This window comes from Sitophilus oryzae, unplaced genomic scaffold (assembly GCF_002938485.1).
Source record: "Sitophilus oryzae breed Bouriz unplaced genomic scaffold, Soryzae_2.0 scaffold_888_pilon_pilon, whole genome shotgun sequence".
Lineage (NCBI taxonomy): Eukaryota > Metazoa > Arthropoda > Insecta > Coleoptera > Curculionidae > Sitophilus > Sitophilus oryzae.
The window spans coordinates 137,788-165,184 of record NW_022147514.1 but is presented as its reverse complement, the minus strand read 5'-3'; the positions used below and the strand labels follow the sequence as shown (position 1 = coordinate 165,184).

The 27,397-nt window shown below is 32.3% G+C and overlaps 1 protein-coding gene across 1 annotated transcript in view; it reads right to left on the bottom strand.

Annotated features, from left to right (window-relative positions):
* Positions 1 to 348: 348 nt before the first annotated feature.
* The window catches only part of LOC115890592, a 98,314-nt gene continuing 71,265 nt past the window's right edge, over positions 349 to 27,397 (bottom strand). The window contains exons 4-5 of the mRNA XM_030910867.1: positions 17,283 to 17,678; positions 349 to 1,097 (exon numbers count right to left, since the gene is read on the bottom strand). Coding sequence (XP_030766727.1) covers positions 994 to 1,097; positions 17,283 to 17,678 — 500 coding nt within the window. The 3' untranslated portion in view covers positions 349 to 993. The remainder of the gene's footprint in view (positions 1,098 to 17,282; positions 17,679 to 27,397) is intronic.

Genomic DNA, 27,397 nt, shown 5'->3' with positions numbered 1-27,397 from the left:
TTAGTGAAATTACATAATAATGAATAAAAATTAGATACCACCGTATAGATTATTTTTTACTCTAAATTCAAAATGGCGGCCATAAGAAAACAAAAACTTGACTGTTGTTGTGCGAAATCTAGTAGGCTCAGAAATTTTCTGAAAACGGCTTTAATTGGGCGAGGTCAAAAATATAAAATTACCAACTTACGTTGTAATAGATACATTAGTTCTGAAGATATTTTCATTTAAAACAAACGTATTATTTTAATTTTTTTATATAAATCCGGAACTAATCAGGATACCGGGGTTTTCTTCATAGGTGTTTGTCAAACTTCTAATTACGCAATTTTTGTTCCATTTAACCGAATTCATATCTTTCGTAATTTGTGAGATGCCAATGTTGAGCATTGAAATTGTCACCACCCTGTATCATAAAAAATGGAGCTATCGATTTAAAATAAGAAAGTCCCTGTCAACTTCCGGTATTCACAGAAGTGCCGCCATATTGAAAATATTTTTAATGGTTAGATCTGGTCGTACAAAATATCGGATCTAGATTAATATCCTAAGATAAGAGTTGTTTAAAAACCTCCAATGTAAGCTCAACCTGGGACACCCTGTATATATATCAAGATAAGCTAATGGATGCACTTGCTTCCAGACTATCAAAAAAATATGCTTCTTCTAACTCTTTTCAAATTAATTATTAATACAACTAATAATTTGATTTTCGTCAATCTAGTCTAATACGTCCCTAACTATTTACATTTTGTAAGGCACTGTATCAAGTAAAAAACACTAAACTCTGCAGAGATCTTGTTCATTGTTTGGTCTTTGTCCTAATCATCTATGTACACCGCTACGGTTCTCTGTAAGTCCACCCTGTAATATTGAAAATTGCCGAGAACACCACACTAATGTTCACGGAAGTCCTAATAGACGTTTGGTCCGCGTGGGGCTTCAGAATGCGGCCGCAACCAGTGCTCGAGCGAGCACCAGTTTTAGCTTTAATCACACCTCCGTGCCGTCTTCGCCCTCGTCTTCAAACAGAGGTCCGGTCGATTCGCGCTTCTTCGGTTTTGGTGGAGGTCGAGGAGGAATCTTCTTCGGTTTACCTAGAACAAATTAGTTTGAGTTAGATTTTTAAGAAATAACAGAAATAAATGTAACAAAAATGGGAGTGATTAAACTACAAGGTAATGGTGGGCAAAAACTTATAATGAGTTATAACTCATAATACAGTTTCAGGGCTATCACAAAAGCCAGTATCTGAGACGGCTCCACAGAGGCCAGCTCTCCATCTTCGACATCAGCCGTACCCAATTTATGGCACAAACGGTGGTCGTCTCGGTGCACTCAGTGATAAGGTGTTTTGGTGTTTCCCCAGGGCCGTATCTAGACCAAAATTTCGGGGGTTGGCTTGGCTTGGGGGTACAAAAGCTGCTAGGAAAAAAGCATAATAAAAAAATCGCTTTGGGCTACACTCAAATCTTAAATGAAAATAAAATTTTAAAAAAGTAACAGGTAAAAATTATTAATCTTAAAGGATAAACTGGTCTTTTCCCTGGAAAAACGATTGACTACCTCTTCGATATCGATATTTATTTCTCTATGTCCGCTTAATAGAGCAAGTCCTGTCAATCGCTCCTGACCTGTAGAGTTACGTAGGAAGTCCTTCAATCGTCTTATGCCGCAACCGCACATGCGGCATTTAGCGAACTCCGAGCGCTCATCAACTACCGAACGCTCGTGATCGGACTTCGCCTTTCCATCCACACATGCGGGCTCTGATAGCAACAACATAGAGATGAGCGCTCGTTCTCGTAGCCGATCGAGTCGCCGAACTCCGACTTCCTCATCCACAAACATAGGAAATCGGCGAAGCCCCGATCGGAGATCGCCGAATACCGCATGCGCGGTTGCGGCATTAGGGTTGAAAAAGACCTTTCTGGTGTAGCTGTTGACGCTAGTAGAGTTGCTAGGATCATTAATAAAATGTATATATTTGGAAATATACACTGGTTACACTCCGATTATCGTTTCGATGGCGTTTTTAGGTCGGTCGACTGCAGGTAGCTGCTTCCATTTTTCCCGCCACAAGTCTAGTTCTGCCGCTAAAGTGTCATAGTCCAAGAATTCTTTGTCTAATAGCAGAACAATAACAAACGTTAATCACGTTAATGACCAGCAAAACACACAACATTCAAAATCTTGTCCTTGTCAAACTTTTGCTGTTTTAAACACTTGAATGTTGAAAGTCGAAAATCGAAAATAACATTTGCTTTCAAAGTGGAAAAGTGAGGTTAAGGTGTATAATGTATATTCATCAATGACTAAAAAATACAAGGACAAATAGCACCCGAGACCAAACTGTGACCATTCTTCCAAACAGTGCCGTGGCACATATTTTACTTAACATTACCGCTTGAAGGGATATTAATATTTTTGATATTATATGTTTTCACTACGCCTATGGTGTATTGGGTGGTATCATACTAATTAATTACGAAAAAAACGTATTAAAATGTTAACAAAAGGTACATAACTAGTATCGACGTATAGTACATATCAAGTACATATAATATCAGAAAAATAATTATCGAATTCAATAAAAAAAACGCTAAAAAGGTGTAGGGGACTGTTTATTTCCCTATAAAACGTAACTTCAGGCTCTTTCTTATCATTGCGCCTTTTACACTTGAAAGCTGAACTAATTACCATTGTAATAAAGTTTATACAAAGTTCACTATACACAACCAACTATTAAAAATCGCTAAAATTGTCGCTGATGACCAGCTGATGATTCATTCGTTATGTCTAAAAAGTTGGCGTCTAAGGTCACAAATTCTGCTGCAGCCCGTATATGGGCGTTACATGTCCTTGTATTCTTTAGTCATTGATATTCATCCATCTTCTTCTTCTTCTTTTTTGTTTCGTTCTTACTTACTTAATGATCATTACTTTTTAAAAATTTTCGGCCATAATTTCGGGGGGGGGTTTGAACCCCCAAAACACCCCCCCAGATACGACCCTGTGTTTCCCCATATTCCTCGCAAAATCTGCGTTCGTCGTTGTTTCTCAGCTTCAATCTACTTGGGTGTTCGTCGAGGAGACAGTGTCCTGTTAGACACTCCGTGAGAATCCAAAGATTGTTTTTACTTAAATCAAGGAGAATCTTTGATTTTTCTCAGTCGTAAGTTCTGAGTCACTTTTTCGAAAATAACAGTTAAATATCGACTCATATCTAGTTCAAATACATATACATAGTATTTTAACGATATCTAGTTTCTCAATTTGTAAAAATCTAATCACGTACACTATCGGACAAAAGTAGAGCAACAAAGTTAATTTTTATTCATGTTTGAATAAAAAAAAATATTAGGTTGTGATTTTCGGCTATGTTTACTGACACACTATCCTTACACTATTACTATAGTACTATTTTAGTACTAGTACTATAGTACTAGTACTATTTTGGTGTACTTTTAATCAGTTTAAAAATAGTAAATAATATTGATTATAAAAATTGATAAGAATGGGGGCGACAAAAGTAGAGCAACAAATTGTATTGAACAAATTTTATTGTGTCTGATTTCAACAAAAAATATTTAACACATTTAAGAACAATAATAATTGAAAGTCATTCATTAGTAATTGATAGAATCTCCATTATTATTAATAACTTGCTGACAACGGCGCGGCATTGAAGCAATCAACTTCTGAATGACATTTTCGGGAAGAGTTGTCCAAACTTCATTAATTTTATCTATCAAGGATTGTTTATTTAGAAACATTTGTGTACGAATACGACGTTCTACTTCTTCCCAGAGATTTTCGATGGGGTTAAGGTCTGGGGATTGTGCTGGCCATTGCAAAACTCGAACGTCATTTTCCCTAAACCACTGTTGAACAACTTGTGAAGAGTGTTTTGGATCGTTCTCCTGTTGGAAAATAAAACGCAGTGGCATTTCCCATTCTGCATAAGGAAGCATGACATTCTGCATGATATCTCTATAAACAAATCGGTCCATCCTGTCATTAATAAGGTGTATAGGGCCTATCCCATTCCATGAGAAACAACCCCATAAAAATACACTGCCTTTACCGTGTTTAATTGTAGGTGTTACGTATTTAGGATTAAACCTTGTATTGATTTGTCGCCTCACACGTCTCATTCCATCAGAATTGAATATTTTGTAGCGCGTTTCATCACTGAATAAAACTTTTTTCCAGTCATTGACGGTCCAGTTTAAATGCCGACGTGCAAATGCCAACCTTGCTGCTCTATTTCTTTCCGAAACTAACGACTTTTTGGCTGGACGTCTACTAAATAACTTTGCATCTACTAATCTTCTTTGTACTGTTCGTATACCAACCGTAATTTCTGGAATTTCGGCAATAATTCTAGGTGCGCACTTCCAAAGATCATTTTGAGCAATTCTTTTAATGCGTCTGTCGGTCATTACTGTTGTTTTCTTTGGCCTTCCCCATTTTGGCAACTTTTCTAAGTGTCCCCTGTTATTATACGATGAAATTATTTTAGATACACTGTACCGGGGTAACACAAACTGTCTTGAAATATCGGCTTGATTGTTACCTTCCATGAATGCATTCACTCTTTGCTTCAAGTCTTTTGAAATTGGAATTCCTCTTGGCATGACTAATCCAGCATAGAAATGTTTAAAAAGAAACATAAAATAAACCTCGCAGAATTATTTTCGGCTTTACTTTTGCTAAAACCCTTCTTTGGAATGAATTATTTGAACGTTGCTCTACTTTTGACGCGTTACTATTAAGCATTTAAAACTAAATGTCAAAATAAATTCATTTGTTTTGTTAGTAAAAATTATTGTTGTCATGGATACTCATAGCCTACTTCGTAGTTTTTAAATTTATTGTATTTGTATACATTATCATGCATGTATAATTAATCGCGATTTGCAAATATTTCTTGAAGTGTTGCTCTACTTTTGTCCGATAGTGTAGTTGCAACACTCCGCATACCCCTACCTGTAACTTTTTTATGATTTCAGATGAAAAATCGAGATTTGGTATGTTAGTATATGACATAAATTAGGACTGATTGATGTATTCAATTGTTTTTGGTCACTTCCTGTTTCACCGGAAATGTCTACAGCTTTTGATTTTTAAATGGCATCCTCCGTATTTTTTCACTATAATTGATAGAAAATGTCATTCTGAATAGAATGACGTATCACATGTCAATTTTTGATATTTTCGCTTTCAAAAAAATCGTATTTTAAATTTAAATCTAGAGTGCCATGGTTGTGTTAAATACATTAATTGTTGATCAAGGAGCATCGGAAAAATAGATTTGATCCTCTGAAATAAAAAAGTTACAGGGGTGAGTCACTTTCGAGACGCACCCAGTATAGGAAGAAACTGTTTCTATTTATAAGTGCAAATATTTTCAGGGCTGGCAATTCTCGATAAAAGAAACCTCTTTGGAAGAATTTTCCTCTTTACCGTTTTTTAAATAAGTCCAAAGAGTTATTTTACTTTGAAAATTTCCAAAAAAAAAATGATTTTTTGCCTAAATTTTTTAAAACCACTTGATCTTGGCTGTGTTTTCTTTCTTGTAAATTTAAATTACTACCTATGTTGCCATATTATCAAGAAATTATGTTTTTTAATTAAAAACTAAAAAAATTTCCAAAATTTTTTTCAAAAAACTGCAAAAAAAAAGTCGCAAAAAAACTTCATAGTCGTGTTTCTGGGGTCGAAATATACTAACCCGATAATTCTATTTATCTCCGTCAATTTTTTCATTTGAAAATAAAACGCATATAGATATAAATCTTATACCGGGTGCGTTTCAAAAGTGGCTCACCCCTAAAACTTTTTTATTTTTTCAGATAAAAAACGAGAGATTTGGTATGTTAGTATATGACATAAATGTTAAGGATTGATTGTCGTAGTCAATAGTTTTTGGCCACTTCCTGTTTCATGGAAATGACTACAACTTTTGATTTTTAAATGGCACCCTCGGTATTTTTTTACTTTATTCGATAGAAAATAACACTCTGAGTAGAATGACATATCATATGTCAACTTTTGATATTTTCGCTTAATAAAAAATCGTATTTTAAATTTAAATCTAGAGTACCATGGCTATATTAAAAACACTAATTTTTAATGTAGGAGCCTTGGAAAAATAGATTTGATATTCTAATGTTTTAGTGTCTTGTCCTGGCCGGTTAAAAGAAGACCAAATCGTATTTTTAATCATATCGCAATTTTTTTAAACGGAACGAGGGTGGCTCAGTAGCATATTTACGTAAAATATAGAGGGTACCATTTAAAAAATCAAAAGTTGTAGTCATTTACGGTGAAACAGGAAGTGGCAAAAAACAATTGAATACGTCGATCAATCCTAATTTATGTCATATACTAACATACCAAATCTCAAACGTACCAAAAATCGTTTTTTATCTGAAAAAATAAAAAAAATTATAGGGGTGATCCACTTTTGAGACGCACCCGGTATAAAGAATTATGGTAAATCATACAACGTACAAAATATAATTGATACCCACAATATACATCTATTTAATAAAATATAGTTCGTTTAAAACATCGATTTTTTCTATTAAATTAATAAAACAAAGTTGATATTTTTTTTATTAATAATTCGAATTCGAGATATTCTCTGGTATAAAAATAATTGACATTACATATGAATTTATTTTTCAAATAATATAGTTCTAGAGGAATATAGGAAGGGCCGATAATTTATTTTTAGATTTTTCGTTCATTCGCTTTTGTAAACAAAAAGGTAGAGCATTTTCAATAATTTTCGGTTCAGGTTGGTTTTTTAGCTGAATTAATATTTAACCGTTCTTTATAGACATAAATAAAATTGGAAATAAAATTTAATTGCTTATTTTGATATTTAATTTATCATTGTTAATAAAATATATTATTTTTAGATATACGGTATATCATATTTACTTTAAAATTTCAGCAAAATTTGTTTTGGGTTAATTTAATTTACAAAACTGAAATTAAATTTTGAAAATTGGTAATTGATTGTTCTTTTGCTTTTTTCATTTTAATTCAGAAGTACATTGTATTTTCCGACATGTTTTGGATATCTTCTGTACAGGGTGGGTCAAATTGGACGTTTTTGAAGGGAAACACCCTTTTCTATAGGAGATAGACGAAAACTAATATCGGTGTCTGCAGCTCAATTTTAATGAAAAACATGATGAAAACCGCACATCGATATCTTTTACCGTTTCGGATCTACGGGGTGTTATTCAAAAGTGTGCGTTTTTAACAAATAGCTATAACTTCTTTGCTATGGAAAATTTTGCATTTTTATGAAAACATTGCCAAATCACCTTTTTACGTAGAATTTAATGGTTTAAGTATATTTTTTTTAATTAATAATTTAAGAGTTATCAACAGATAAATTGAATTTTTATTTGGGACACCCCCTATATATTTTTAATTAACTACAAAGAACTTAAAATTACCTTTCCAAAAATATAGCACACTTGATATTTTGTTATAGTCCTCTTCGAAATACAGAATTTTTAAAAGTTCGCCACTTTTAACTAGTAGACTTTGAACTTCTTATTAATTATATACCCCTAATGGAACTCTAAAACATATTTTTCCAGCAAGACGAGGCACTGTCTCAGAACGCTGAAGTTATCGGCAAATTTTTGCAGCCAATTTCGAGAATAATTGAGATCCCAGATGTTGGTCGCCGAGGCCGCCGGACTTTGCCTATGGATTTTTATCTTTGCCGAAGAAGAAAGGCTCTTATTTTTAATTTTCCCGTATAATCTGGGCAATAACACAAGCATGCACGATTTTGGACCTGAGCAACTAAAAACAATTTCTAAGATAATTTTTGGAGCTGAATCCAGGTCAGCGGTCCGTTTTTTAAGATTGGTTCTAGTTCTCGAAATATTCAATAAATTCATTATTTTACTATTTTTGACCGTTAACGGTCATTTATTAAATTAAACCAATATAAATCAGAAATGAACAGAGGTTGAACTGAGTCTTTTATACTGTTTGGGATCTGTTTCACGGATTAGGGTGCAACAGTAATCGCTCATCGTTCCTTCGTCCCAAAATCCTTGGTATCGCCTTTCGATTTTCGCTATATCTTGGTGTGGCCGCTCTCCTTGCTCGTCGCTCCTGTCGCCCAAGTTTTGTGGAAAAAAATCAAGATGTGAATGCAGAAAATGAATCTTGAGAGACATTCGAGCTCCAATCTTGTGGTAATTTTGCAAGAAATTGTCGATTACTTGCTTGTAATCCGGTTATTTATGATTACCGAGAAAGTTGTGAACAACACTTTGAAACGATGCCCATGCTGCTGCATCATCAAGCGTTAAACATTTTGTAAACGTTGCGCCAGCCATTACTTTTCGAATATCAGGTCCGACAAATATTCCTTCTTTGATTTTTGCGTATGACAGCTTTGGAAACAACTTGGTTAAGTACTGGAAAGCGGATACTTCGCGATTGAGCGCTTTGACAAAGTTCTTAATAAGGCCAAGTTTAATGTGAAGAGGTGGCAGTAAAACGTCCTGTGGGTTTACAAGTGGTACAGAGAACACATTTTGTTGTCCTGGCTCATAGTGGGTACGACCCGGCCACACCAAAAACTAGAGCCAATCTTGACAAACGGATTGAACATCTGAGTTCAGGGCCATCAAATAACGTTAAGAATCGTTCTCATCTGCTAGGGTCCAAAAGTTGACCCGAATTTGTAAACTTGTGTAATTAGAACTATTTAGCAGTTACGCGAGGCTATCTTTCACCCCCACTGAGTTAATGAATTCCGAAAGAAATGTTCAAAAACGGTCCCGTCTGTCCGTAACAGAAGACGGTCTACCGGTCTACATGTCGAACACCTGTAGCAAAATCTCAGGTTTTGGATTGCTATTAATTTTTATTATTAGATATAGTTTAAATGTGTTGATGTTGTTAAATATAGTTTAAATTATTATAAAATTCTACATCTCTCATCGCAAATATTACTTTCGTTTTAATTGCTGCTTCTAGCTAGAATTTTTTTTGCATTACAGCCGGCGCCGTTCAAAGCCTACATATTCAAAGTGGGCGAATTTTTAAAAACTCTATATCTCGAAGAAGAAGCAATTTTGCTTGCTTCTTCTCAATTTTGCTTGCTCCTTATCAAGTATGCTATATTTTTGGAAAGGCAATTTTAAATTATTTTCAATAAATTAAAAATATACAAGGTGTCCCTTAAAAAAAATAAAATTTTCTGTTAATAATTCTTAAATTATTAATTTTAAAAAAATTATACTTAAACCATTAAATTCTACGTAAGATATAGCAATGCACATTTTTTAAAAACACCCCGTAACTTCGAAACGGTAACAGATATCGATGTGCGGTTTTCACCAGCATGTTTTTGATAAAAATTGAGCCCCAGACACCGATATTAGTTTTCGTCTATCTCCTATAGAAAAAGATATTTCCCTTTTTTATTCGAAATTTGCGTCCAATTTGGCCCACACTGTACATTGCTTTTCAGAATTAATTTTTGTGCTGCCTTTTAAGCCAAAGAAATAAAGTTTACTGAAAATTTTGATTGCTTCATTTAATGTATACAGGGGTATCAAAAATTGCTAGTCTATTTTAAATATACAGGGTGCTACAAATTCGAGGTACGAGCATTTGTATCTCGGAAACCGTAATAGATACGAAGATGGTTAAATTGGGGCAAAGTTGCGCCTTGGGATGTTCACCAAGATGTCATCATAAATTTTTTAAAAATTTCAAGGATTGCTGAGTTTTTTGGAAAAAACGGATTTTTTTAAAAATCAATTTTATTTTTTCCTGTCGTTACTTTTTAGAAAATCAAAAAACTAATTGCATATTCTCATAGCCACTTTATTAGAGCTATCCGATAGTATTTTTAGATTTTCAAATTAGCTTATAATTTGTGAGATACAGAGGCTAATTTAATTTTATTAAATACGAACCTGCATTTTTTATTTCAGGTTTTGAAAGAACTCGATCTCCTGAGTACAATGATATGCCATACTTTATACTTTTTTTTTGTTTTGGGTACCTTAACAATAACAAAACTATTTAATTATTATTTAAAATAATTTCAAGTTCGACTCCGGTTTTTTAAATTGTTTAATCCTCGGTTTAATCTGATTAAATTCAACGCAACAATATTGATCAGCGCTAATTAACATTGAATAAGGAAAATCGAGCCAATAGGAAGATTCAAATAAATTATATCCAGGTCATCAATTTAAAGATATTATTTTTAACTTTTTTATTGTGAATTTGAAATCTCAGTGTGCGATCTAGTATATCCCTATTGTACAAATTTATTTTTCTTTTAATTTTATTTATAGCTCTTTGAAATTTCTTCTTATACTTCCGAATGTATTTTGTACTCTTTAATTGTAAATGTTGAGATGTATTGATTTCACGTTTACAAATGACGTGAAGTAATGTATTCATTTGTATATTATTTTTTATTATTTTATTGCATTTGATTTTCCATATTCAATGTTTTACCCCACATCATTGTTAAGTTTGAAAGCTTATCAATATTGTAACGATGAATAGATTAAATATTTAAAAAAAACAGAGCCGGACTTGAAATTAGTTTAAATAAATTGTGTTCAAATGTCAGAAACAAAAAAAATATATTTTATATATTTTTATAAGTATATAATATATATATATATATATATATATATAAGTGTGGCATATCATTGTACTCAGGAGACCGAGTACTTTAAAAATCTAAAATAAAAAATGCAGGTCCGTATTTAAAAAAATTAAGTTGGCCTCTGTATCTCACAAATTATCAGCTAATTTTAAAATCTAAAAATACTATCAGATAGCCCTTATAAAGGGCTATGAGAATGAGCAGTTAGTTTTTTGAATTTCTTAAAAGTAACGACAGGAAAAAATAAAATTAATTTTCCAAAAAATCTGTTTTTTCCAAAAAACTCAGCAATCCTTGAAATTTTTAAAACTTATTTGATGACATATTGTTGAAAATCTCAAAGCGCAACTTTGCCCCATATTAACCATGTTCGTATCTATTACGGTTACCGAGATATCAATGCTCGTACCTCGAATTTGTAGCACCCTGTATATTTTACATAAAAACTTCGTTATTTTTTGATATAACGAGGTTTATACATTTTTAAAATAACGAAGTAAATATACACCATGTATTTTTTAAAACAAAAAGAAGCAGATTCAAATGCCCTTTCAAACTATATTAAGGTTTCCTATACCTATCTAGCTCAGATTTTGAATAAAGAGCAATTTTTCAATAAAATAACAACCAAGAGGGCTAGTGGCGTCATGGCAAGTTTCTAGTGATAATTAGTAGTGGGAACTATCGAATGAATACTATCGAAACATTCGATAGTTGCAATTCATTCGAATAATTCGATAGCTAGTAAGAAAACATTCGTTGAAAACTATTCGAATAAAAATTATCGAATAGATGCGTCATCTGCCTTGAAATATTTTATTCTAGTAATTTGGCAGCAAAAACCATTCATTTATAAAATTCATTCATTTATAAAATTCATTCATTTATGAAATTCATTTATTGGTCAGGATCGATTATAATAAAATATTAACTGGATTTTAGTTGTCGCCCGGCGACGTAGGTTTCTTTCCGAGAAACCCGACAGCGGTCGGTGGCAATGCTATGAAAGAAGGCGGCATCTTTGATTTTCTGTGGAGTCAGATAAAGATAAGGACACATTATTTTTTTTATTGAGGTGCTAGTATTTACACAGAAAATATATTATAAAGGGCGCTGTTGCCATATATTGGTATTAGTTGATATTAGCAAAGAATATTATTGTTTGGCTTTAGTTAGTTAGGGATAGTATGTCTATATATTTTGCATTCTTTTTATTAATATTCTGTTGTTACACTGCAATAATACTTGTTATTTTGGATGTAGGAAAATGATTTTTAATGTTTTTAAGCAAAGACTGGTTTAATAAATAATAATAACAGTAATAATTTGTTATACCTATTAACAACAAAAATTAAAATCATTTAATATAAACATTTTGAAGTAGTAGCAAAATATAAACAACAAATTAGATGTCAAAATTATTTATATTAGATCCTATTTAAAAATAATATAGTCTCTAAATTTTTTGTGTGGCAACGTTGGTTTATAAATAATAATAATTACAGAACTAATTTGTTATATTAACAACAAATTTTAAAATCATGAAATATCAACATTTATTAATTTTGTAAGCATGCAGTGTAATGGAAGGAAAATATAAATAAAAAATTAGAAATCAAAATTATTTATATTAGGTGCTTTATATTACTATTTAAAAATAATATATTTACGTTTACTGGCATTTACTTTAAAAATAAATGAAATATTTCTTCGCAAAAACTACATGTAAGAGAATTAGCATAAACAAAATACAAACATCGTTAACTTTTTTTTTAATTGGCACGTGTAAAACTTTCAATTTAATTTTCTCACCCCATAGTTTGAGTTCGATAATCATTTACTTAACCACATTACTTAAATATGATTATTAAGTTCAACTAATTCATATTATTAAAAATTAAAACATCTAAAATACAAATATGTATTTTTAAAATTAATTGTAAGTTCATCTCATCTCTCTTAAAATTGCTACTTCTCAAAATTACCCAATAAAAAATAGACCATATACCATATAAAATTAAATAATTGAAAGATCGGGCTACGGAAAATCACACAAATTTTCGGAAAAATTTTGACCACCTCCACACGCACACAATCGTCAATTAAAAAAACTACTATTTTAGTATTTTAAATATTTTAATAAACGCCAAAAAATAGCACACTATTTATACGTCGTAGCTATAAAAATTTGGAAGAACTAATAATGCACTGACGCACACAAAAATCAAACGAATACTAAATTCTAAATTTCATTTATCAACAGCATTCGATAGTCGTGGCTCAACGATAACCATTTAGTCCCACGGCGAGGTTGTCACATATGCTTTAGTATACAAATGAATGAATGATTTTATTCGAATAAAACCATTCGACAGTTGAAATCATTCATTCAGTAACCATTCGATAGTCTAATTCATTCGATAGTTCCCATCGCTAGTGATAATAGCTATTTTCAAAATCGAAATTAGTTTATGGATTTTATTTAAATACCAGTTTACTTTTATTTAATTTACCTACAACTACATAGTTTAATAAAAAATATAATATATGTATTTATTATTCTATTGTAACGTTTTTACTTCGTTACATGTGTTTGATTATGATATATGATGTCTGGCGTATCATCACCGGATTCCCTATCGTTCAGGCCGGATAATTTATTTGACGCGCTTGGCGTAATTTTTACGTTCTCTAGTCCAAAACCCTGTTATCGTTTGATACAACCCTGTTATCGCTCTGTGAAGGCGCTGTCAACATCGCTTCTGTCAACTCTCTCCGTGCTTAACTTCACTTGGCTTTGACCGTCCTACCAGGTGGATGACACTTCTTAGGGGAGAACTGGCAATGGTTGAAAACTTGACTACTAGCGATTTTCTAGGAATCTTCCTTACCGATAAATTATTGACAAGAGTGACAGATAAAACCTTGACGTTCTTTCAGTATTACAGTTCATCTCTTTTTCTTTCTAAAGTGTGCGTTGAAAGGAGACAAAAACAATTTTTAGTGACCCATAATTTGTTATTCGAACACCACTTTTCTTTCTTTTGTTTACAAGCTGCAGTTTGCTTTGCAAATTTAATACATAAATTATTCAGGCAAATATAGGTTTTTGATAAAACTTCTCGAACTAACGTGTAGGTAAGTGTTGATAAATAATTTTTTTTCATCTTAACATGCTCATTGTCATTCTCCTGATTTAGGTGACAGAAAAGGATCATCAAATCAAATTGAATTTTATATTTTTTCATCCCAGGACCGATAGTAAAATATATATTTTATGCATACCTTCCTAAATATCAACGAGATGAGCCATCGGAAGAAAGGAACCATAGTACAAAACAGAAAGGTGACCTTTTTTCTTTCCACTTAGGATACTGAAATTATATACTGTCGGCACTCGAGAAATATAGATAAACAAAGAACAACAGATATAAAGTATCCCAGAGGAAAAGAGAGGCAATACCTGTACTCTCTCTGATATTTGTGAAAGTTACGGCAAAGTATTGTTGTAAATGTCATCTTTTTGATCGACCTGAAAACTTCGAGCAAAAAGATGACACTTTCAACAATACCCTGACAGATATCAGAGACGATACAGGTTTTTCCTCTCGTTTCCCCTGGAATACTTTTAATTTATTATACTTTGTTTATCTAGATTTCGCAGAGCACTATGAACGAACTCAGCTTGTATGTTTGAAATAATCGTCCAGTTGACTTAAAAATGATGATCGATGACATTTCCCATATAATTTTACTTTCAAAATTATGATATATATCTTCATTTCTTAACCATCTATGACGCCATTTTTTTCAGATTTGTTATAATTAATTTTGTCTTTTGATCTACTTGTAACATTATTCTTTTAATTTTATTAATTTATTGTGGTGAAATTAATTTCTGCTGTATATTTAATATTGATATTAAACATATTTTTGAAAAATGGTGTATTTTTTGTGTTTTTATGTATGTCATAATTAAAAATAAACGAAGAATTATTTTTTTTTATTTTTTTAAACTTCCCGCCATGCGTGACAATCTAGTCCGTAGTTCCTACAAGCGAAATTGGGGGCGCTAGTAGCAGTAGACTTGTCAACAGTGTCAAATTTAAACGTCAATTTCACTTTCCAATATTTAGCAAGGCACTTCTTCTTGTGTATATGTTTTGAACGTCCTACTGTCACCATCAAAAAATCCTTGCTTCGAGAAACTGCAATTATAAAAATCTTGCTGTATAATTTGAATCAGCTGCTATTTCGAAGTTACAGGTAAAAATGAGATATTATCTTTTTTGATTCGTTATTATTACTGCGTATTTTTAGGGTAGAGTTACGGATGCCCCAACCTAACTTGTATTTGTATTTTGCTGGCACGTTGGCGTCCCTTTTCTTTTGTCCTCCAGAATGTCACATGGAAGAAAAGACAGGTTCTTTATTATTTAGCGAGCCCTCGGAAGTAATTCGAGGTAGGTTCATTTTGTTTATTAGACCTTGTTTGATTTTAAACAAGAGTTTGGTATTTTTAGGGTCTTATGGACGGACTGTGTCCAAGGTTATGGTCCAGGTTACGGACATTATCCAAGGTCCTAGTAGTGTTCCAAGGTACGGGTAGTGTCCCCATATTGCCACAGTATGGATACAGCGTAAGCCCCATGCTGGTTCGCTCCCATTTCTAAGCCTAGTCAGTAGCTACGGCTGTATTGATTCATGGTGTTCTCATTCTGGCCCCTTTTGTTGTTTTGGCCAACAGGATCGCCGACAGACAGTACAGAGATATGAGCCCACCTCACGCTGCTACTCTTTGAAACAGGATTGCCTCAAGAACAGCTAAGTGTAGATTTAGGTTCTGGTTTTCAGTCGATTTTCAGTCTTAACTTAATGTACATTTTGAATAATATCGCACAGACTATATTTAGTGGTTAGATTATTAAGAACATTTATGTCGATTTAGTAGTTACAATATGATTTAGATTTTAGGTTTCATTACATTACGCCTTGTAATAGTATTACTTTCTACAGATATTATTATTGCGCTATATTAACAGATGAATAACGAGACATAGATTCTAGAATCTACAGGTTGCAACATATCAGATTTAACACCGCATAAAATTTAACAATTTAAATAAAGTAATGCTACCTTTCTTATATTTTCTATAACGTTACACGCATTGTATTTTTTCATAGTCTTTTCATAGAACATATTTAATATTATTTACATACATAGCTTTACTCGACATATAACCACTATAATAATTATTAAAATTGTACAATGCTATTTACCATCAGAATACATCATGAATGAATATAGTCACTAGTTTTAAGTAATAAACAACTGTGTTTTCTTTCTCTGTTCATGCCTGGCGCCCAATATTTATAATTTCGAGTTATTATTGTTAATTAGTTCTTTCCAGTGAAATACCTTATCCACGACTGCTCTACCAACGAAAAGCTGCCGTTCGCAGTGGTAATGTTAAAAAAAACGCTACACTATCAAGAAAAACGAAGAACTAGTTTTTTGAGTTATTTTACGATGACTTGTAGATATATGGATTTTCTATAAAAGATCCAATTATGGCAAATTCATTTTCTTCACTTCCAACGACAGGTTTCTGTCTAATGGTTTTTTTATAAACCACACTACCAGCTCTGTGAAATAGGACAAGTAGTTTTTCAAATGTACGCTTATCAGGAAGAGTCCTGTTTCAGTTTTTTGGCCCTTGAGGCTAAGAGGCAATTTTCCTCACAAAATAAAATCACTAGTAGCATAACCATTCGTTCCGCCAGCAGATACTGCTTTATTTTTCTTGATAAAATAATGAATACTTACTTATTAAACTATTGTGGGTAAATTTAAGTACACTGTTATAAACCTAAGTAATAAAAAAATCCATAAACTATGTCGATTTTGAAAATAGTTACTGTCACTAGAAAATTGCCATGGCGATACCAGTCCTCTTGATTGCCATTTTATTGAAAAATGTACTTTCAAACTAATATAGTTTGAAAGAGCATTTGAACCTGCTTAGATTTAATTAAAAAATACAGGGTATTGTATTTGAAATAACGAAGTTTTTATGTAAAATAAATCCTTAAAATAGATTTTTAGTACCCCTGTATAAATTTAAGGAAGTAATAACATTTTTCACTAAAGTTTATTTCTCTACCTTTAGACTCAGCACAAAAATTAATTCTGAAAAGTAATGTACAGGGTGTTGATAATCTATTCTATTGCAGCATGTATATTTAAATATCTCTAAATATATCAAAAACCAAAGATTTTAAACATATTTAACCCTTATAGTAAATACCTTTTTTGGGTCCAAGAATCCAAAACTGAAATAAAATACCGGGTGTTCCATAAGAAAAAAATATAACTTTGGTATGGAGCTCAGTTTTGAAACACCCTGTATATTTTAAAATAATTTTAAATTGTGCCCACATTGCCTCCCCACATATACCCCTAGAATATTTTGTTTCCACATCTTTCCGTTTTCGTATAATCAACCGAGGCGAATGAGGTGCGACACCCTGTATATTTACATTTACTGGGTGATGCAATTTCTATATCATATATACTGTCGTACATACTGCTTACCTTCAGTAGATGGAGCATCTCCAGCAATAGAGTTCCGTTTCTCTGACGGGCTGCGTAACTGTTCGGCATTATCCATAGCCCACTTGGTCCTAGATGGTGTCAATTTGGTCGAATTTAAGTTTCGAGGTAAAGTCTGACTGGCAACTGGTTTCTGAGGCGGTTGTGGTTTCGGATTTGGTCGTGGTTTGGGTTGTGGTGGTGTGGATGGCGCGGGTTCTTCCTGCTGGTACGTATCTGCTGGTTTTTCTGCCACCAGAGTGCTCAAGCTGGGCGCGGACGATTCGTAGGTTTCCTCTATTGGATTGATTGCTTTGGGGCTTAAGGGGTACGCACGGTTGGAGCGAGGTGTAGACACGGCCGATTTGGTGCCGAGATTGTTGATTGATAGGTAACTCCCTGAAAACAAATTATTAATTATGATTATTGTTGCTGTATCTGCAGATAAAAATAAGTAAAAAAGTTCGTATAAATATATGTCCTAAATTGCTTTTTTTCGGAGATACAGAGTGTAGAAATTTCATTTTTATTTCCAAATTTTTTCCAAATAATTTCTGTAGTAACGTTAATGTTTGGATGAAAATTGGTGTCTGGAGGTTTTTTCACATGAGAAATTTGATTTTGAAGTCAATATGCCTCCTACGTATTTGTAGAGGGCGCAACCTACATATTTTTTAACTGGTTTGAAGAGTAATAACTTTTCGTCCGTACCTGTATAAAACTTACTGAGTATAAAAATTTACGACGTTTTTTACGTAAAAAAGGTTCTTGGTAAAAATAGCTACGAGTAATGGTTCTCGAGATATTTGGAATGGAATTTATCAATACCTGTCATCATTGACATAAATTAAACATGTTGACTAAATAGTTATTAGACTGAAATCATAAATTTGAAATTATTTTGTGTCAAAAGTTCAACAAAAACTGTTTAAAAATATATTATTATTTAAAAAAAATAAAAAGTTCTCAAATTTATAATTTCAGTCAATCTACTAAACATATTTATTTTTTTGTCAATAATAACATGTATTGACTATTTCCATTCTAAATATCTTGAGAACGGTTCCTCGTAGCGATTTTTACCAAGAGACCTTTTTCATGTAAAAAACATCGTAAATGTATATTTCTTTACTCAGTAGTTTTATACAGGTACAAACGAAAAGTTAATTATCTGCAAACCAGTTAACAAATATGTAGGTGGCGCCCTATACTAGTAGAAGTCATATTGACATCAAACTCAAATTTCTCATGTCAAAAAAAAAACTCTCAGACACCAATTTTCATCCAAATATTGGCGTTACTTCAGAAATTATTTGGAAAAAATTGAAATAAAAATGAAACTTCTACACCCTGTATCTCCGAAACTAAGCATTTTAGGATATAGATTTATACGAACTTGTTTACTTATTTTTATCTGCAGAATATGCTGCCGAAGTTTCCGGAATACAGTTCGGACCACCCTGTATAGAAAAATTCGTGGGTATTGGAAAAGCTCAAAGGACATAATCCTTCTGCTGCATTTGAGCCGCACAAAATATAATTGTTTAGTATTTCCGAAGTCCAATGGAAGTAGTGAGATTCGAATTCCTTAGACCCGACGCGACGATGCCGACAAAGGCGCCGAGAAAGACAGTGCCGAAATTAAGATTTCCCATCTATTCAAACTGATTTCAGATAAACTATACCTATAAATCTATAGGACGGTTCAATAGAACATGGACAAACTTCAACAAGTGATTCCTTACTTAATTTTTTTTCGATATTTTTATTTGAAAATAACAGCTCATTTGTCGGTGTAGTACTTACTACTGCTTAATATCGAAAAACAAACATTTTCATAAGATAAAAATGTTTATTTCAGTCTTCGAATTGCAATAGAGGAGCAATCAGAAAAAAAAATTGGTCAAGTGCGAGTCGGACTCGCGCACGAAGGGTTCCGTACCATTCATTATCTATACAACATTAGACACTATATTATTATAAACTTTTTTTCCGATTTAGCTGAAATTTTTAATGCGCCTATAATAATTTAAAAAAAAATGAAGAAACACATTACTAAAAATTGTATTAATCAATAATAAATATGTAAAAAGTAAAAAGAAATATTAAAAAATATGTAAAAATTAAAAAAAAAACATTAAAAAAAGTCGCCTTGACTAGGATTCGAACCTGCCTTACTACCTACGGCTCCAACGTCATAGCAGCGCAAAGTCCAAACGCTTGTAAAAATGTGTAAAATTCTTAATTAAAAGATAATGTTTAGGGAAAGTACTTTTTTATTTATAAATATTTATTTAATTCTGTTTTTAGTACTTGTTCTTATAGTGGCAACATAGATACATTATCAGTAAAAATTTCAACTGTCTAGCTATAACGGTTCATAAGATAGACCTTTCTGACAGACCGACGGACGGACGGACAGCGAAGTCTTAGTTATAGGGTAGTAATTTTATTAGTATTATTAATTAGTAATTTTCCTTATTCAATGATAATTAGCGCTCATTAATATTGTTAGGATTATTATAATCCTAACAATATTAATTAGGCTAAATAATTTAAAAAACGAGAGCCGGACTTGAAATTAGTTTAAATAGTGTTGTTAAAGTTAAAGTGTCCAAAACAAAACAAAAATAAGTGTGTCATATCGTTGTACTCAGGAGACTGATTTTTTTCTAAACCTGAAAGAAAAAATGCAAGTTCGTCTATGCACCTTAGGAACTATTAGCTAATTTGAAATTTTAAAAATACGATTAAATAGCCCTGATAAAGTGGCTATGAGAATATGCAATTCGTTTTTCGATTTTCTCAACAGTAACAGGAAAAAAATAAAATTGATTTTCCAAAAAACAGTTATTTTCTAAAAACTCAGCAATCCTTGAAAATTTTGAAACTTTTTTTGTAGCATGTTGGCGAACATTCCAAGGCGCAACTTTACCCCGTATTTACCATGTTCGTATATATTTTGGTTTCCGAGATACAGATGCTCATACCTCAAATTTCTAGCACCCTGTATAAAGATAATCTATAATAATTATAAAATCCTTTAGTGACTGGCATACTGATTAATCACGATCCTGCTCAAACCACTCAACGTAAGAAGCTCAATTTTGGCATACAGGTTGATTCTAGGGTGTAGAGGTTCGATAAGAAGGGATTTTTCGAAATTCCAGTTCCAAGAGGGTGAAACCACCCCTCCAATATTACAATATTTTTTATTTAAAAAACGGTCAAGTTTCCGAAAAAAACGCTTAAACACGTATATTTTATTTTGGTTTTTTACATATTTTAAGATTTTTTAAAAATGTATACAGGGTGTTTCGAAAAATCTGGTCATTGATTAATCACGATCCTGCTTAAAGCGCTTGACGTGAAAAGCTGATTTTTGGAAAACAGAATGACTTTAGGGTGTAGAGGTTCGATAAGAAGGGATTTTTCGAAACTCGAATTCTAAGGGGGTGAAACTATCCCTCAAATTTTAAAATATTTTTTATTTAAAAACCAGTGAGTTTTTCGGAAAAACTCTTAAACACGTATATTTTATTTTGTTGTTTTACACATTTCAAGATTTTTTATAAATTTATACAGGGTGTTTCATAAAATATGACCATTGAGTAATCACGATTCTGCTTAAACTGCTTGACGTTTAAAGCTGATTTTTGGCAACCGGATTCACTGTGGGGTGTAGAGGTTCGATAAGGGAGAGGTTTCTCGAATCTCAGATTCCAAGAGGGTGAAAACGCCCCTCAAATATTACAATATTTGTTATTTCAAAAACGGTTAGTCTTTCGGGAAAACGCTTGGACAAGCATAATTTATTTGGTTTTTTACATATTTTAAGATTTTTTAAAAGATCGTACAGGATGTTCCAAAAAGTTGGGTAATTTCTTAACCACGATTCTCCTTAAACTGCTTGACGTAAAAAGCTTATTTTTGGCAAACGGATTTTTCGAAAGTCAAATTCCAACGAGATGAAACTACCTCTCAAATATTACCGTTAGTAGTTATATAATAATATCGCCATATTGATTTTTCTCATGCCGTCATAAATGTGAGAAAATTTTATCCAGTTTGTATGTTAATGGAAATTTTTGCTTTGCTTTATTATCACTATTACAAATTAATCAAATTATTAATTCTACACGAACGAAGTCGCTGGTACATGCTAGTGGTATTATAAAGAAACTTATATTATTTTTGAGTAATTAGTAGACATATTGAGTAGCTATATCAAAAATATTAAATATTAATTTTACCCAATTATTTAAAAAAAAAGATTGATATTTTTAATTAGGTTACTAAACATATTACCGGTAAAGTATGTTTTATAAAAAAAACACTTGCCTTCATTATAAAAGCAAAAATTTAATTACAGCATACGCAAACCGTTATATGAAAACATTTATTTAGAAATATATACTTCATAAACGTTAGAAAAAGACGTGTTTACTATATCAACATGTTTTCAGCGATATTCATATTAACATAAAAGGTACCTATGTGCTTGTCTGTATATGCATGAAATAAAGTGGAAACAACGAAAAACACTTTGCATAGCGGCACATTTTAATTAGCTTACTTCTACGACATAAAGCCGCCTTTATACTTTTTTTCTTTATAGACAACTAGGATTATTGACAACATTGTTATAGTTTTATGTAAAAAATTAATTAAAATAGAAACGTATTTATAAAAACACATTTGTTTGGAAAAAAGGCAACTGAAAATACAAATAAAAAAAAATAAAGTTTTTTTTCGTAAAATCATTTCATTTTTTCCTTTATTATTACGGGACGCATAGGGCTTAAATAAGAATAAAGATCTAAGAATTGAGAATTTTTAGTTTGGTAAGTTGAGTGTACAGGGTGGGTCAAATTCGACGCTTTTAAATGGAAACACCCTTTTCTATAGGAGATAGACGAAAACTAATATCGGTGTCTGGAGCTCAATTTTCATCAAAAACATGATGGTGAAAACCGCACATCAATATCTGGTACCGTTTCGGAGTTACGGGGTGTTTTTAAAAATTTTGTATTTTTATGAAACATTTCCAAAGCACCTTTTTACGTAGAATTTAATGGTTTAAGTATAATTTTTTTTAAATTAATAATTTAAGATTTATCAACAGAAAAATTGATTTTTTATTTGGGACACCCTCTATATTTTTAATTTATTGAAAAGAATTTAAAATTACCTTTCCAAAAATATACCACACTTGATATTTTGTTATAATCCCCTTCAAAATACAGAATTTTTAAAAGTTCGCCACTTTTAACTAGTAGGCTTTGGACCCCTTATTGATGAAATGCCCTTAATGGAACCCGAAAAACATATTTTTCCAGCAAGACGACGCACCGCCTCTGAACGCTGAAGTTATCAGCAAATTTTTGCAGCCAATTTCAAGAATAATTGAATAGCTAACCAAGAACCCAGCCGTTGGCCGTCGAGGCCGCCTGACTTAGTGCCCATGGATCTAATTCTATGTATATATTTGCGGAAGAATAAAGAAGAATTAGAAATACCTTGCAGTTATGAAAGGGTATCTTTCACCCCCACTGAGTTAATGAATTCCGCGAGAAATGTTCAAAAACTGCCCCGTCTGTCCATAACAGAAGACGGTTGATATGTTGAACACCTGTAGCAAAATCTCATGTCTTGGTTTGCTATTTATTTTTATTGTTATTAGATAGTTTAAATGTGTTGATGTTGGTTAAATATATTTTAAATTGTTATAAAATTCTGCATCTCTCATAGCAAATATTATTTTCGTTTTAATTGATGCTCACAGCTAAAAATTTTTTGCATTACAGCCGGTGCTGTTCAAAGCCTACTTATTTAAAGCGGGCGAATTTTTATATATACTCTATATCTCGACGAGCAAAATATCAAGTGTGTTATATTTTTGGAAAGGTAATTTTAAATTCTTTTCAATAAATTAAAAATACACAGGGTGTCCCATATAAAAAATCAAGTTTTCTGTTGATAAATCTTAAATTATTAATTTAAAAAAAATTATACTTAAACCATTAAATTCTACGTAAAAAGGTGCTTTGGAAATGTTTCATAAAAATACAAAATTTTTAAAAACACCCCGTAACTCCGAAACGGTACCAGATATCGACATGCGGTTTTCACCATCATGTTTTTGACAAAAATTGAGCTCCAGACACCGATATTACTTTTCGTCTATCTCCTATAGAAAAGGGTGTTTCCATTTAAAAGCGTCGAATTTGACCCACCCTGTACTCTTTTGATCTCCAAATATTGTTGAGCATTCCAAATGTTATTCTGGCCGTTGGTTGAGATTATACTACCCAAGTAAGTAAAATTATTTATCTACCTCAGTGAGTTAAGAAGCTCTTAACTCACGCATTTTGAGTGAGTTAAGAGCTTCTTAACTCGCGCATTTTCATTACCGCACTCCTTGTTTAGATGTGGTGGTCATCTAAACAAGGAGTGCGGTAAAGAGAAAAAATATGTTATGAGTACTTTTTCATTTCCACAGTTGTGTACTTTTTTTTCGGTGCACCATTTTTCATACTTAGAGTATGTATATTCATACTTCTGTTTCGAACTTGCTGGAAGCAATCCAGAAATGGCTCTGAATGCCTCTTCTTCAATGTCAGAGGGCATACTTTCCGAATCGCTCATTTTTTAAACTAGTGAATATTATTTACTGTCATATTGACATTGCCATGCATGGTGTTATTTGAGCAAAGGTATTAAGGTAATTGATTTTTATGATAGGTATACCGGGTGTTGCATCGTCGGACGGGACATAGAAAATCCCATGTAAATTTTAATGTGGTCAATTATTGGCTTCACTAATTATTTTAGAGAATAATTCTATTTAGGTTTATTAAAGAGTACTAAAACCCACATTTAAAAGAATAACTTTAGATATTTTTGATTAGCTCGTTTACGAGTTATCGCCGATTTCTTTTTAAATATTTCTCTTTTCTTATGGCCCTGTATTTACTTATGAGCACCAGTCAAGGTAAAAGATAACTGTCAAATGAAGTTGTCATTTCAGAAATTTACCTATTTAGTGCTTTATTATTATTGAAAACTCATTCCTACATCGGAAATCTTAAAGATGTATTTATAAATACAAATTAATATGAATTAAAGTAAAATAAAGTAATCAATTACAAGGTTAATTATGGTATTATTACAATATTCAATAACTTATTAATTTAGGTACTATTAAATTGTTAGAACTTTAGGATTTAAGAAGATGTTCAAATATTCCTCCGTCGACTGCTAGACAATAACCCAGGCGATCATAAAATTCTCTTCTTACATTCGCTAGTTGGTAAAATGAAATTCTATTGCATTCGGCAGAAATAGCATTTTTTAACTCGTCTAGATTTGGGTATTTTTTATCCTTGTATATCCTGTTTTTTAAATGGCTCCAGAGAAAGAAATCGTTTGGCGAAATATCAGGAGGCCTTACTGGCCAATTTACTGTATGATTTAGGCCAATAACGTTTCCGTTAAAACTATTGTCTGAATATTCCGGAACAGCCAGGGTACTATGTGCCGGGCAGCCATCCATTTTGTACCAAACTTCCTGATTTTCCCTAGCGGCATCATGTAAAGCAGGTAAAATATGATTTTCGAGTAATTCCAAATAATATTCTGCATTTAAATTTCGCGTAAGAAATAATGGCCCGATAATATTGTGTCCGAATATCCCTGCCCAAACATTTACTTTCTGTGGATGTTGCGTCCTTGTTTCGACAAATCTGTGTTGGTTTTCTTTGTTCCAATATCGATAATTTTGAACATTGGGTTCATTATTTAAGGTAAACGTGCATTCGTCAGTGAAACATATGTTTTATAAAAATTCCCTATCCGTGTTTGCTCTTTCCATTATATCAAAACAAAACGCCTGCAGCCGTATTTCGTCCTCATCTCGTAGCTAAATAGTATTTATGTCGTTTCAAAATTCGAAACGCTGTAGTGTGATCTATACCTATTTCATCCTCAAGTTTCCTTGTGCTGATCTTTCCATCGTTCTCTTCCACGCACATTAAAACGTCCAAGTCGGTATCATTTCTTGCATCTTCTCTTTGTTCCTGCCTTGCTTCACATCTGCAGTTATTTATTAGGGTACCTTTTTGGTCTCAAATCTCTGGATATTCCTTGCGATTGTAGATTTTCCAGGTATCGGTCTATTCGGATACAGAGCAGCAAACATGTCTGACACCTTTTGATAACTATGTCCTTGATAATACAATTTAATCATCAAAACTTTTTCTTCAGTAGTGTAATTCATGGCTAATATTTTCGATGTAGGTATGAGTTTTTAATAATAGTAATAAAGCACTAAATAGATAAATTTCTGAAATGACAACTTCATTTGACAGTTATCTTTTACCTTGACTGGTGCTCATACGCTGGTGGAGTAAACTCACACGCTGGTGGAGTAAATACAGGGCCATAAGAAAGGAGAAATATTTAAAAAGAAATCGGCGATAACTCGTAAACGGGCTAATCAAAAATATCTAAAGTTATTCTTTTGAATGTGGGTTTTAGTACTCTTCAATAAATCTAAATAGAATTATTCTTTAAAATAATTAGGGAAGTCAATAATTGATCCCATTAAAATTTACATGGGATTTCCTATGTCCCGCTCGACGATGCAACACCCGGTATAGTTAAGTACAATAATTTTTAAAATTCTTTGTGTGTTTTTATAGTTAGATGTAGATAAAATCGTCCTATATTGCTGCCAAAAGTCACTAGCTAACATTTTTCCGAACAACCAAATTCAATCACTAACTATGTTTTGAATCGGAAAATCGATTGCAAATGTCATTAACTACGATTTCTGGCAATTTATGTTCTATTTTAATACCGAATAGCTACTAACTATAACATCTTTATGCAATGCAATTCTTCTTTAGACGCATTTTTCTCGGAAGTAATAAAAAGTAAGTTAGTGACTTTTGGCAGCAATGGGACGAAATATTGTACAATACACGCGAGTTAACTCCATTAAGATACTTGTGTGGTTACACAACTCGTGCTACGCACTGGTTGTCCAAATTTCACATGCGTATCTTGATGATGCTGTTAACTCACTTGTATCGTAAATATCTATTACCTCCTCTATAGGTGTTGTTCCAATGAAAAAGGGAGCGATATTTTGGTATAAACTCTCTTCGATTTAGTTTTTCTAATTGATCTTAAGACCTGCAGTTCTAGCTTCATTTGATAAGTCAAGTCGTTTTGATGCCATATCCGCTTGACTATGAGAAAGAAGAGAGATGCCATCTGCATAACTCAGAACTCTAACATGTTAAAGGGAATCCACCATATTCCATAATGGTTCTTGGAAATTGTTTTCTTTCGAATATCATCTACGGGGACATTAAAAAGAAAAGGCGATAGGAAACGCAACCGTTCCGCACCCCATGCGTCACCACATTGAGCATCACAACAGAGCGCTTTTATGATTTTTAAAATTTTGTTAGGAACCCCTGAGGTTGTTAATAATTCAATATTCTGTTGTATCTTTTTGTATTACAATATAACATTTTCTCTACTCATTAGTTTAATGTTATTTTCCTTATTAGTTATCAGAATATTTTAATGGCTGTAGTCACTAAAATATATAACTTTAACACTAACTACAATTTAATTGCAAAAATATATTTTCTGACAAAATTGGAAAGCTATTGACATGAATACAACTTTACTTTAGTAAAACAAAGTTTCAACGAGACAACTTCCAAGCATAATAATTACGGTACAACTGGAAGTGTTTTCAAGAAAAAGTTGCACAGTCTAGAGCAGAAAAGGCATTACGCACACAAGTTGCAGACTGTGTATTCTATAACTTTACTAATAATTAAATTTCAAAAATCTTTTAAAACTTAGTTTAACTTTTTTTTTATTAAACACTCATTTCTTGGTTTTTCTATCCAGGGAAACTTTTTCATATTATTCTGTAAAAGTTTTACTACTTTTTAATAGCCATAAAAAAAAATCTTTTTTTTATTTTTATATTTTTAACACATTTTCCAATTTGTGATCTAGGGTGGCTGCAACGACGTCCCGTAATCCTGCTGTTAAAACATAACAGCTGGTTTTTATTTATAAAAACCAATTGT